Consider the following 13,059-nt stretch of genomic DNA (forward strand, 5'->3'; position numbering starts at 1 on the left):
GCCGACATGATGTTTTTCTTTTAGCCCTTCCTATCTTAGAATCCCAGAATCATTTAGGTTGGAAAAGACATTTAAGATCATCAAGTCTAACCATAAACCTAACACTGCCAAGTCCACCACTAAGCCATGTCCCTAAGTGCCACATCTATAATACCTCCAGGGATGGTGACTCAACCACTTCACTGGGCAGCCTGTTCCTTATTACAGTCTTGGAATAAATATTCTTCACTCTTAAAAGCAAGGTACAATACATCTTAATGGGAACAATTCTGGTTTTTGAAGAAAAAGGGAAAAAAAAAAGGAAAGTAAAGATGAGGTCTAACTAAATTCCTGATTTGGATGAACTGGTATTTTTGGAGAAGCCTGAACCTTGTCACAAGCTTTCCAATTCTTTCTAGTGGTCCAAAATACAAAGCCCCTCTTACTGAGATTTCAGATTATGCCTCTCAACCTTTGAACCTACTAACATAAGACGGAATAAAAGAAAACAAAAATGTTTGTGTTACTGGCCTGGTTAGGAGGAACCTGGTAGTCTACTGACCAATAGAGGGTCATTCCTAAGGAATACACCAACATCTGTCAAAACAGAAAAGAAAACCCTTTACGAAGTCAACATTAAATACAGAAAAGCCTTATTATTAGAGAGACCATCTTTTTGTGTCTTTGGTCACAAAATGACAGAAGGCAAAAAGATAATTTTAAAAAAAGAACTAGACTAGAGGAAACATATATAAAAGTACAATACTCTTGACTTACGGATTTATGGCTTATGGACTGGATAGCAAGCAATGAGTATTGCTCAGCTGGAGGGGCCAGAAGTAGGAAAAGAATTTGAACTCCTTTCTTAGTTTTGAAGTTCTCCCGCTGGCAATTAAAGCTCTCCCCTACCTGTGGGACTGACTAGCAGTCGTGTCCAGGAAGAGGATTACTGGAGTGAGGGCCATCTATTCCAAAGCTTCGTATTTCTGCATAGCGTGTAAGTGATCAGTTATGTGGGAGTCTGAAACTACTGTGTTCTGCCTGAGGGAAGTATGCACTGATGTGGTCCTAGTGGTATTTAAATGTTTTAGGTAACTGAGTGTTGTATCTTACTGTCTTGCCAGAGAGACTCATTTGGCAGGGAGAAGAAAAGTAAATTGTTAACAAAGCTGAACATATTTCTGACTTCCTGTGAGTGCTTCCACTCTGCCATTACAATTACCATATCTGGTCAAACATCATGTTCATAGAAACAGTCTTCCTTTCCGTGGGCCTTTGCAAATAACACATTTCTGCAGACCTTGAGGACTGATTTCAAAATTGATTTTGATGTTGACATGCATGCTAATCTAATGGTAAGCTGCAAGACACATGCAAATCTTTCTAACTGTAGCCTAATTTGTTTAGTGTTATTAGAAATAGAGTTTGACCGTAGATACCTGGTATGCTGCATTAAAACCCACAAGCTTATCTTCATGAAGTACTGTCAAGATTTATTTTGTAATACACCTCACCTTTGTTAGTCCAATGCGCTGGTTTTTACTTTGTCTGTGGAGCAATTCTGGTGCACTGAAAGGGACAGCTTCCGTCTGAGATGCATTGTTTTGAAAGGACAAATTTCCTTCAGCGGACAGTAGTACTGACCATGGACAAATCACACAGATGGCAGGGTCTGAAAAATGTTGAAGAAGATAATGGCGTACTTAGTGTTTAATTCACTGCGCTTAGAAAATCGTATTGCTGGCATCTCACCTGGATAGCCAAACTCATCACTGACGTTTCCTGGAGATGTACCCAGAAGTCAGTGGAATCATGTTCATTTATGCTCCCTGATTTTGTCATCAGTGACGATTAAAGACTTGATTTCTCTCTCACATCATTTCACACACATACACAATATACTGATTTCAATGGATTTCTGAAGCCTTAGAAAAGGCAGAATTACATCCTATGTGCAGATTCTGGAGATCTTGACATTTTTGGTAGATGTTTTTATACAAAGCACAAAAGAATATCTGAAGAGTAGAACACTCCTTCCAGTAAAGCATGAATACTTTGAAGCTGGCATTTGCAAAAGATCTTAAGTTAGCTTCTGTTAAGTTGCATGACCATGGTACAAATCTCTACTCTGTGGTGATATTTTTTTGTTCTGTGTGCTGCTTATAGTCAGTCAGCTCTGCATTTTAGCAACCTCTCTTTCAGGGTACTGTCTAGCAAAGCCAAGTTACTTTGCCAGAAAGTCAATGTCAGGAGTCAGTATCTTTTTAGTTCCATTGTACCGATGAAGAAACTGCTGCAGAGCCTGGCTTTGATGACTACACCGTGTCAGTCAACAGAAGCTGAGGTAGCAGTAGAAACAAACTTCCCAAGTCCCAGTGCTATAACCTACTAAGCTTTTCTTTAAGTGGAAACATCATTTCCAACTAACCTGAACTTTGGGATTTTTTTTACCAGAATGCAAATATGAAAACCATCCAAGCTAAAACTTAGACTAGATTCTACCAGTAATGTGAACAGCCATGACATTTTAGCATTATTCACATTCAGTCTTTCTGTCTGCATGTCAGTTCTGTTAAAAGAGAGGGGATATTTTAAAATAAAGTGTTTTCAAATGATAAATGTAGACTGCTAAACCTGACAAGGTCCTGACGACACTAATAGGCCTTAAAGGCCCTGACCAGCCTCACTCGGGACCCATCCCCATCCTCTGCCCATAGCGCCAGGCTCCAGTTAAGCTCAGCCTGGGGCCTTGAGTCCCTGCCTGAGGTATGGTGTAGGAGTGCCTGTCTCCAGCTCAGCCACAGCCATACCTTGCCTGACTGTGGACCCCATTGATCCTGACCCACAGACCGACTTCCCAGCCTGACCTCAGACTTGCCTTGTCACTGTGGACTTGCCTGCTGATCCAGGGCTGTCTGACCCTGGTTGTTCACCCCAGACCTGATCCTGACTCAGCTTCCCAGCTTGACCTCAGACCTGCCTTGTCACCACAAACTTGCGTGGTGGTCTGGATGCTCAGTTGTCAACCCCAGACCTCCCCTGCCCACCTTCTTTGGGTGCTGTGGGATAGGACCTTGGCTGGCACAGCTCCTGCCCTGCCACCCTTGTAACCGTGCTGGCCTGGGCTCCCTGTCCCTTAGGGAACAGCTTGCCCCTGCTGTTCCCTGAAAAAAATCTGTTTGAAGTTGTCTCAGTAACGGACAGGATCCTTCCTGTAAAGGGCTGAGTACTTATAAAAAATACCACTGCAGAAATCCACTGAGGTCAGTCCCAGTGGTCTGAAGCAGGAGTGGAAGCATGAGGATGTGCAGTCTTCTGCAAACACTCTGCCCTTGCATACATGAGTTAAGTGAACTTGACCAAAGACATCCAAGTGACTTCAGTAAAATATTCATTAAAAAAGCATGATAAAAAGCATCTAAGATCAATCTGTTTACTTTAGAAAGAGGAAAATCTGCATTAACTATAGCAATAGTTACATATAGGGTTCCTGGAAATATAGGCAATTTTAAAAAAAAATGTTGGCTGTTGAACCACTCTCTTCACTTTAGACTGTGAGTACTGCGGCCATTCAGATCTCCGTATAAGAACAGCTCAGAAACATGCCCTATATGCTTTGGTATTTTAACATTTTAAAATGATATATTAAAAAATGGTTACTTAGTTCTTATGCATGGTGACCTTTACAGCAGGAAAATGGATGCTAAAAATGGGTAAAATGTTAAGCTGGGAATTCATATACACCTAGGAGGTTTGTATAGCCAGAGGACCCAGAGATTCAAGACTTATGGACAACTGGTATTTGCAACAGTTGTGGTATTTACCTCTTTAGAAAATTAAAGGTCTTTAAATCATCAGCTAGCCTTCTCTTTTGCTCCTTCCCCATTTTCTGTAGTATTGTATGGAAATACAACTAGCATATCCTGGGAAATTTGTCTGTTTTAGAAACAGATAGCCAGCTTGTACCAGAGCCTCGATGAAGATTACCTGGCCTTCTGTAATGTTGGCCAGCTGAGTCAGCACACCTGCCTAACCAGTCAGTGCCCAAACACGTTGGAAATACTGCTATAGCAAGTGTCGCTGCCCATCACCAGGTCTAGCAAGATTTATTACATCAGGCACAGTGCAGCACAAATGCAGCAATACTAGCCCTGAGAAGATGCTGATTCCTGAAGCAATATAGCTGTGATTAAGAGATGTGGAGTCAGAGATATGCCTTAGTCAACTGGGATGATGCTATGCAGAAGCAGTTCACCTTTGCTACCCTCCAAGAAACTGGAGCACTGGGGATTCAGCTTCAGAGTGAGTCCAACTTGGCATCACTTCTGGACTTGAGCTCTCTAAAGATGTGTTTGAGCAGCGTTGCACTTGACCTATAGACCAGCTTGGTTCTACATCCCTACTTCCTCTTGTTTTACTCTTCATCTTCTGATCATAATACCCTAAATTTATCTGGTGCAGCACAGGGAACATAGGCTGATTATCTCAATTCCACAGACATCCAACAAGTCTTTTTTTAGAAAAAAAAAATCAAACCAACAAGAGGTCAGGAGAGCATAGTGTCAGCTTATTGTCTGGCACTGAGTTAATAAGCTGTGATGGACCTGAGCTGAATCTATCCAGGTGGGTATCTCTGCCCTGCACTCCTTTGCACACTCCTGGTGTCTGTCTTGTCTGGGCTGTTCTATCCTTTTGTTACACTAGATAATAGAGAACTGATGATACAGTCAACCTGCTATAGTGCTCCAGTCCATTAAAAACTAGTTGAAAATGGAAGGTCACCCCCCCAGCTATAGCAGAAGTTATACATCACTTGTTTTCAGTGTTTTGTATTTTGATTCTACATGCTCATGAGGTAATAACACATCTCGTCTATTCTCCCCTCAAAACGAATATCCATTGTCATAAACAGTTCTCAAAATGTGACAGGTTGCTCAGCTGTGCTCTCTTGTACAGCTGGCCTGCCCGGCAAGCATTCATCATGATGACTTGCCTAGTCATGATGATAAGTCACATTATTATCATCAAGGATAAAAGCCTCTTACTAGCTGAATGAGGAGCCATGTGGATTTGCCTGTTCTCCTCTATCAGTACATGAAGGACATGATCCTAGCTGGCACTGCACTTCCTGTGTGTGTATGTTATTCAGACTTTAGGAAGGACTCTTCTGTCCTGTTCCACTATGCATAGTTGTACTTAGATGAATTAATATCTGATGTGTAATTTGGGAAAAATAAAACCCTGTGTGAATATCTCTTATGTAGGCAGAGCAGTCTGCATGTAATCTCAGCAGCACTGAAAGATTCCTCATTTTTATTAGCAATATGCTATTATTGCCATTAGTGCTTTTTGTCTCAAAAAAACCCTGAACACTCAGAAGAGCTAAAATAACTCAAGAATGAATTTCCAACACCAAGAACCATGAGAAGATACTTCTCACCTCACCTTTGTGAAGGTCCTCCAGAAGCTGCACTGTGGCCAGGTACAAGAGTGCCCATACTTCTTCTTCCTCCAAAGGGCTTCCTTTTGCCCACAGGACCTCGGCCAGTGTCACACAGGAACTGCTCATGCCTGCTGCAATAGAAACCAGATTTTGGATGCACTGAAGTAGACTGAATTGCTCAAAGCAAACCATACTGATTACAACTGTACCCTTCTCTCACAATGAGAAATACTTTGTGACCCACCCTGCTTCTTTGTTCACAAAAGGTAGGTATCGTTCATCCCTATCTTAATCTGAGTAAAAGTAAATAAAGGGGACTGAACTAAGTGACTTCCTGTAATCTTTTTCATCCCTTCTACTCATCGCTTGAAACCAATCACAAGATTCTGTGGGGCAAATAGTTTTTACTCAGGAGATCCTTCATGAATATATGCTGTTCAGACTTTCTGAGTGGGTATCTGAATGGCAGGGCATTGATTTTGCTGCTTAATTGGATGCTCTTGTCTACAAAAACATGACAGAGTTAATCTAAGAGAAAAGGAATGTCAAAGCAAAAGAGATGCACTGTAACACGAAAGGTTTATAAACACAGCCCAACAGAGCAATTTAGTTTCATTCGTTGCTCAGCAGATGGATCAGTAAAAGCTTGTAGACTCTTACTGAATTCATTGATGAGAGATTTTCTTGGTCAGATACCTGAGACTCAGAACTTGCAGTTCATCCATACCAATATACATATAAACTTGCTTTGTTTCACTAAACCTAATTAAAAGATGATTTCCTCTCTGAGCTGCTGAATAGCAATTTAGTGGCTCCCAGCACACTGTCCTATCTGACAGGTACATAAGACCTGGCATACTGCAGAAGAATGTTGGTCCACACACTCTCTTTGTTTTGTCTCAGCTGCAATGCAGCATCAGATCATTTAGAGAAAGGCATCCTGCAGTAAATCATTATTTAATGTCTTACCTATCGGAAAAGTATTTTCCTAATCCCAAACAACTAGAAACTGACTTGTGACTTGAAGTATCAAGGCTTCTTTTCCTCCAAATGTTTTATCGTACTAACTATTGTCGAAGAAGGTTTTGTTCTTCATAAATGGGTCTAATTTTTCTATTTCACCAGTTTTGCATTTCTGTAATTTACTAATCTAGGCAGAGCAGCTCTAGGTCTACACATGTGTAAGGAAAACTGAATCTAAGCTTAAAATTTGCTAAAAATTTTTGAACTTAATTTACATTTTTGCTGTTACAATCCTGTAACAGTGAGCTCCATAGGTTCATTGTATGCTGTGTAAATAGGGGCATGATGAGAAAAGTCGGAAGTGATCCATCTATTGCTCTGAGGTTTTGACATTGTCTGTAGACCAGGGGTCTTGTCCTGGCTCACTAGCTTCGAAACAAGGAATCACAACATTGGAAGAATGATCCCTTGCTGCAATCACTATGGGATTATGGACCAACCTGGTGGCATTTTAAACAGCACCAGAGTCCTAATTTTAGTCTCTGTAGCTTCAAAGGATAGTAAAGCTTCTTAAGAACCTAACCTTAATTAGAAAAGACAGACAAATCTTCTTAATCTAAGCCACCGCCATTTCTCTTAATAATAAATTACTGTGATAGCATTTCACTTAACCCCGTGGTACTGGGACTAAGCAATCAATTCATATCGCCAGAGCTAGAATCTCTGTGGCTTCTCCATATGGGTAATCCACCAGACTGTATTTAGGGCTGTTTTATTTGAGGCTGTGCTGGGGGAAGGAGTACTGCATCCTCTATTTTAGATAAAAGTGCTTATACCAAATGATTTCAGTGCTGATATTTCTAACTAGGTTAAGTTACTAAATAAGCAACTATGCAGAGTGCAGGCGTTACAGCTTTATAGAGCCAAAGTTAAATCAGCAGTTACACCAGAGCTGCTTAACTTTTGTAGTGAATGTTTTTTCTAAGAGTAAAAGTAATGTCTCAGATCAATACTAAGTATGAATTAAATGAATTCTGCTAGCAATGATGTGCAAACTTATTCCAAAAATTATTAGATTGTATGGCCATGGAAATCATAATCTCTTTAAACTGTAATAAATTATTGCTTTAATGCAATGTAGAGTTAAGCAATGTGTTATTTCACAAGCAAATTGGCAGTTGATTTTTAAACACACTCAGAATGCCCCGCAATTTTGGGCTGTATTTTTGACTTTTGGTTTGCAAGACCAGCATATGTGATATTTGACAAAAATATAACTGTGTGAGTGCTTGGGGAATAAAAATACATTTCACTTCCTTTTATAGCCAGGCTACGCCATGTGTACGATATCAGAGGAAAAGTGATATAAAGATATTGTTATCATTGTAGCACTGCACATATTCATGGTCCCTCAATTTAATAAAACCTGTGATCCAGAACCAAACAATTCTGACCTTCAAACAAGCTACAGCTGATAAGGCAAAGCAGACAAATTAGGAAACAAGGAGGAAAAAGTTAACAATAACCTTGCAAAAAGGGACTTGATTGTTTGCAGTAACACTACACATCAGGAGACGATCCTAGATCTAGTTGAGCCTGCAGGAAAAAATTAGAGCAGCAGAATGTAATCACCTACTTTGGAGTTCGGCCAGGATATAGAGGTTAACATTTTTGTGCCTGGAAAAAGTAGCAAAGGGCTTTCAGTGCCAATTTGTGCTGTGAGGTCAAAGACAAATCTTCCACTGACTTTTATGGAAGGAGGTGGTGCCATCCAAATAGGAAAACTAGCCTAAAATATCCTCCCCATTCTAATCTTTGCAACACATTCTTTCATTACGTGGACTGTCTCAAGTCAATAGATTTTCCCCTGGAAGAATTTAATCTACTCTTCTTGGATACATATGAAAGGTACACTGAGGTGAGGCTAACCCATCATTTTGACACAAACATCCACCTATTTATCACATTTCTTTCTAAATTATTTTATTCTATTTTGGTACATTTTGTTGTATCATATGTGCAAGCTTTCGTCCAAACAGTCACTGAAATCCAGGGTCAGTGAAAGAAATTGAGTTGATTGTAAAAGATAATGAACTACAGCTTTGCATGTGAATATAACACTTAGTAACAATCATGCATTAGTAATTTCATATGCCAGGGTCACTTTACATGCAATTTGGCTTTATTAGATTTTGCAATCTTATTTAGTAAAATGTAAGGGAGCAACTTGGCTTTTGTCAACCTTCATCTTTACTTTTTCTGGTTTGCTGACTGTATAAAGACAACAAAAGAGCTAAAAACTATTACTTTTGTAGGGAAACTGACCTTCCCTTATCAAACACAGTCATGTGAATTAAAACATCCTCAAGAGGAACAGAGCATCTGGATTCCTAACTAAATAACAGCCCTTTTCACGCAAGCCTATCAGAGGGAGTTTACTGGGGAGTTGGTTCAGCTGTAGAATCAGTTTCTATAGCATGAAAGTCTTAATCCTTTATCTGGATGATGGTGAAAAAACAGATAAAAAAGGGGGATCATAGGACACAGCAGTGAATAAGATGGTGAGGAAGGAGAAATCACATTTAGGTTTTGAAAATATAGGGCCAAGTTTGTTCCTGGTCTACTTTTACAGGCATGAAGCAAGAACAGATTTGCCCCATTTGGGCATCGTGAAGTACAACTGGAAATGAGAACTTTGGGAAAAAGTTTGTGTATAAACACAACAACAACAACAAAGGATTAACCTTGGGTAGGAACCAAGTATTCTGTGAACTGGAAAGGTTTCTGTCAAACCAGAAAAGTCTTTCAATTTTTACTGCCTGGAAACTGTTCTTGCAGAGGTCTTGTCTTTCTTCTGACTGAACATCCAGTTCTGCTTCATCACTATATCTGTATATTGCAAAATACCTAGCTGGAAACTTAACCATCTTTTAAATTGCTGAAGGGTGTAAACAGATATAGATTTTGTAAACAGTTGTGTCTGAGAAAGGTGTATTGCCTATTTATGGTTTGGACATAAATGCCCATCACAGCCCCTCTACTAGAGGTGACGAATTGATTTTGACATGAGTGAACCAGGGAGAGGCCACATAATTACATCCTCTGACAGATCTGGGAGGTTGCTAACCTCAGCCGCTAACCTCACTAAGAAAGTATGAGTGTAGGCTTGTACTGACAGTCAAGTGAGAGGGGGCACCTATTCCATTTGCACCACTGTATGCAGAAAAGGTTGTCTACTCATAACAGTACCCATAAGCTGGTGTAAACCCACTGCACATGAAGACACATGAAGTTGGCTAATACTGATTTTGCTTAATTTAACCACTATGCTGTGTGGAATTATCTGCATCTCCATTGGTCACTTTCAAGGGCAACTTTAAAGACCAGAAATTGTTTCTTCTATTGCTGCATTGAAGGACACAACAATAAAACTACACACAAGTCTATAAAAAGATGGTCTTCAGCCAACTTTCTCTAGATAGTGTTTTTCTTAGCCTTCTATCCCTTTCAGCTGTTGTACTTCAATTTCTTAGCTATGTCTAGCAGTCCCCTTTAGGCCTAATAGTCTAAAAGCACCTCCTGTAAATAAACGAGCAAAACTAAGGGGACCCAATCCTGCTTCAGTATAGCCAAAGGCAAAACTTCTTGTACAGTGGCAGCAAGATGAAGTGGGGGAAAAAAAAAAACTTTTTGGAAGAAGGGACTTAGCCGGAGGACCCCACATGCTTTTCTGCAAGATGTCAAGCAATCTTCTTCCAAATCTAAGCTGATCAAAAACCAGGAAAGATGGGAACTTGAAGTGACATTTTCCTAGGGTGTTGGAGGGCTAATAGACTGATTTTAAGGGCTGAAAAGGGGTCCACAGCAGACAGATTAGCAAGACAGACTTGCTAACTCTTAAAGATCTTTTAGAATGAAAAGCAGCTAGAAAAATGCATTTTTAGTCAGCATCCTTTTACTTGACATGAGGTGCTGGACAATGGGTTAATTAACATATCAAGTAATGTAATTTCTGAACACACCCGGGTGAGGACTTCGACCTAGATAAAATCAGTCTGTCTATCCTATCTCTTGATCTTCCTCTGTGGTTCCACCCCTCAAAGATTAATAACTTACAGTAACATGTTGCTTTGAAGTGCCTTATGTTTAAAAGTAGCCCAGTGATGAATTTGTATCTTTACATCTTTATGACACAAGAGTTCAGAAATTTCATCAAAAGGGACTGAAAATTCATTGAAGACTAGAAGTAAATTAAAACACAAATAATAGCTGACTAAGGGCAAGACAAATGCTTTTTTAATGTCAAGTATTCCAAATACCCTAAGAAAAGTTTTTGCAGCTTATCTCACGACTTGCTGTGCAATAAATCAAACTTGGAATACAAAATCAGGGGGATTAAAAATAGGGCCAATATTAACATTTGGATTGAGCTATAGTTTTGAAATCATCAGTGATAATTCCAAAGTAAATTTACAGAACTTACGAACAGTCCCAAGCCTAGCAGTACCTTGTAACATGACAAAGGCAGAACACTTTCTGTAGTCACAGATGGAGAAGGAATGGATGCAGCTAGCATCAATCTCACTGCCTCTGACTTCCCTGAGTCGTGGTGGCAGGGACAGTGTTTGGTACAAACCTGAACCAGGCCCAGAATCACCTCTCTGCATTCTGTAGGAGGTATCTCTAGGAAGATACTTGACTGATCTCCTTTATGCACTTAAATATTATATAGTTATAAATGTGAATGTAGAGGCATTTTTGAAATTGAAAATAATCCTAATATGCATACAGATTAAATGTTCAATGTACAGAATCATTTCTGAATTGAAATGGGAAGATAGGGCTTGCTTTTTATAGAGGCACAAGATTATTGCATAGTACATACATATTAAACTGCTTCTGGGTCTCTACAGTTTGGGATAAGTGAAATAATTCTGCCCCACTCAAGAGTGTCTATACTTAAATATTCTTAAATGAACAATTTTCACATGAGGATCACAATCTTTTGTTGCTCAATGCTGTATGTTGTTTGCTTCTTTAAAAAAAAAATCTAAACCCTGTAATTTGGAATACTGTATGGAGATTTTGAGAGGTGTTGGTCTCCAAAATAACTAGGACTAGGTAGTTAGGACGTGTTGAAGAAACACTGAAAGCTGGGACCAAACTGTTAGTGAGAACCCCAAACCTGTTTTGTTTTGCATCGGATTCATAACAATCCACAAAACTGTAACATGCAATTGCCTACAGAGGAAAGAAGATGATCACTTCAGTCTGTAATTGTGAGCTTTGGATAGGGTCTGACTGCATCTATTGTGTTGATGACAGTTCTGGTTTAATACTTCAGGTTATATTTTGTTTTTGAAGAACAGTACTCTTCCATAAGACAAATTAAGCCTATCAAAAATATAGTATAGAAATTATTTGCTAAGAAATTACAACTAAATATATTGTTTTTATAGGCATTATTAATCTACAACATCTAAAATTGAAAACCCAAGTAAATTCTCAAACAGTAAATTCTCAAAATATATTAAAATGTAGTTAAAATTGAATTAAGGGAATGTTATTGCTATCACCAAACTAATGACTGTTAGTGATAATCTTAGGGGAAATACAGAAAATACTGTATTGAAAATAAATGTAATACAATATCTTAATCATAACTGTATGAATATTTTAGAGATATAAAAAAAGGAAAGAATCTGGGGAGATTAGATGCCCTTACTGTGTACTTTAGATTTTTTAGATGTCTAAATTAAGCTCTGAGATTCTTGCGTGTATAATGCATCTTAGGGCCAATACAGTAACCCTTTAATATATTTAAAGTCAGTTCTTGAAAGATGCTATCATTCATGACAACATGTTTTTTACCTGGAAATATAAGCATAACAACTGTATAAAAAGCTTGATAATTACTAATTACTTTGCTTAAGTACAACCTACTCTATTTCAGTGCTGCTTGTCCATAAAATATCAATAAATTTTAGCTACATGAAAAGTTGGAAGAGACTGAAAAGAGCACATTTTTTGAAAGCTCTAGTTTAAAATTAATTTAAATCATAACCTGATTTATTCACATATATTCCATATACAAATTTTATACTCTGATTCATTGTGCACTTGTTATTATAATTTTGGAGAGAATACACTGCATTCCTCACACCAGAGAGATGAATTTCAGTAAGTATGAAATTCAACTCTCTGAAATATGGGGTGGAAATTTATGGGTTTATAATTTGAATAAACACTTAAAATGATGTTAAAAAATTCTGTTCAAATAAAGCAGACAGGCGGAGCCAAATCTGTAAACACTGACAAGTCAATAAGGGTGTTGCCTTGTTGGTAAAGCATGACTTTTGCTTAGAAAGATTATGCCACAGAAATTACAGCTGTAATGACATAGCCTTCATTACATGATATTTTTTCACCCTCTAGTGTAAACTTCTTTATTTTATTTCCTTTCTAGAAACATGCACTTTAATCAATAGAGGAATTAACCAGAGTATTGCAAGGTATTCAGCACTCAAGGGGGATAAAATTCCATTGCTGAAGAGAGCCAAATTTCATTGCTAGGAAGTCATAAACTTCTCATGGGTTGGGCCAGTCTTTAAAAAGTCTAATCTTTGAAGGAGAGAGTTGAAATCTGATTCCTGAACAGTGTGGTTATGTGCCTC

General features: G+C 38.7%; 1 protein-coding gene across 1 annotated transcript in view; it reads right to left on the reverse strand.

Moving 5' to 3' along the window:
• FRMPD2 (FERM and PDZ domain containing 2) overlaps positions 1-5,548 on the reverse strand; it is a 41,674-nt gene extending 36,126 nt beyond the window's left edge. Inside the window, exons 1-3 of the mRNA XM_059821332.1 lie at positions 5,425-5,548; positions 1,494-1,651; positions 511-576 (exon numbers count right to left, since the gene is read on the reverse strand). Of these exons, the coding sequence (XP_059677315.1) occupies positions 511-576; positions 1,494-1,651; positions 5,425-5,548 (348 nt within the window). The remainder of the gene's footprint in view (positions 1-510; positions 577-1,493; positions 1,652-5,424) is intronic.
• Positions 5,549-13,059: the final 7,511 nt, after the last annotated feature.

The sequence above is a fragment of the Gavia stellata genome, chromosome 9, assembly GCF_030936135.1.
Source record: "Gavia stellata isolate bGavSte3 chromosome 9, bGavSte3.hap2, whole genome shotgun sequence".
Taxonomy (NCBI): domain Eukaryota; kingdom Metazoa; phylum Chordata; class Aves; order Gaviiformes; family Gaviidae; genus Gavia; species Gavia stellata.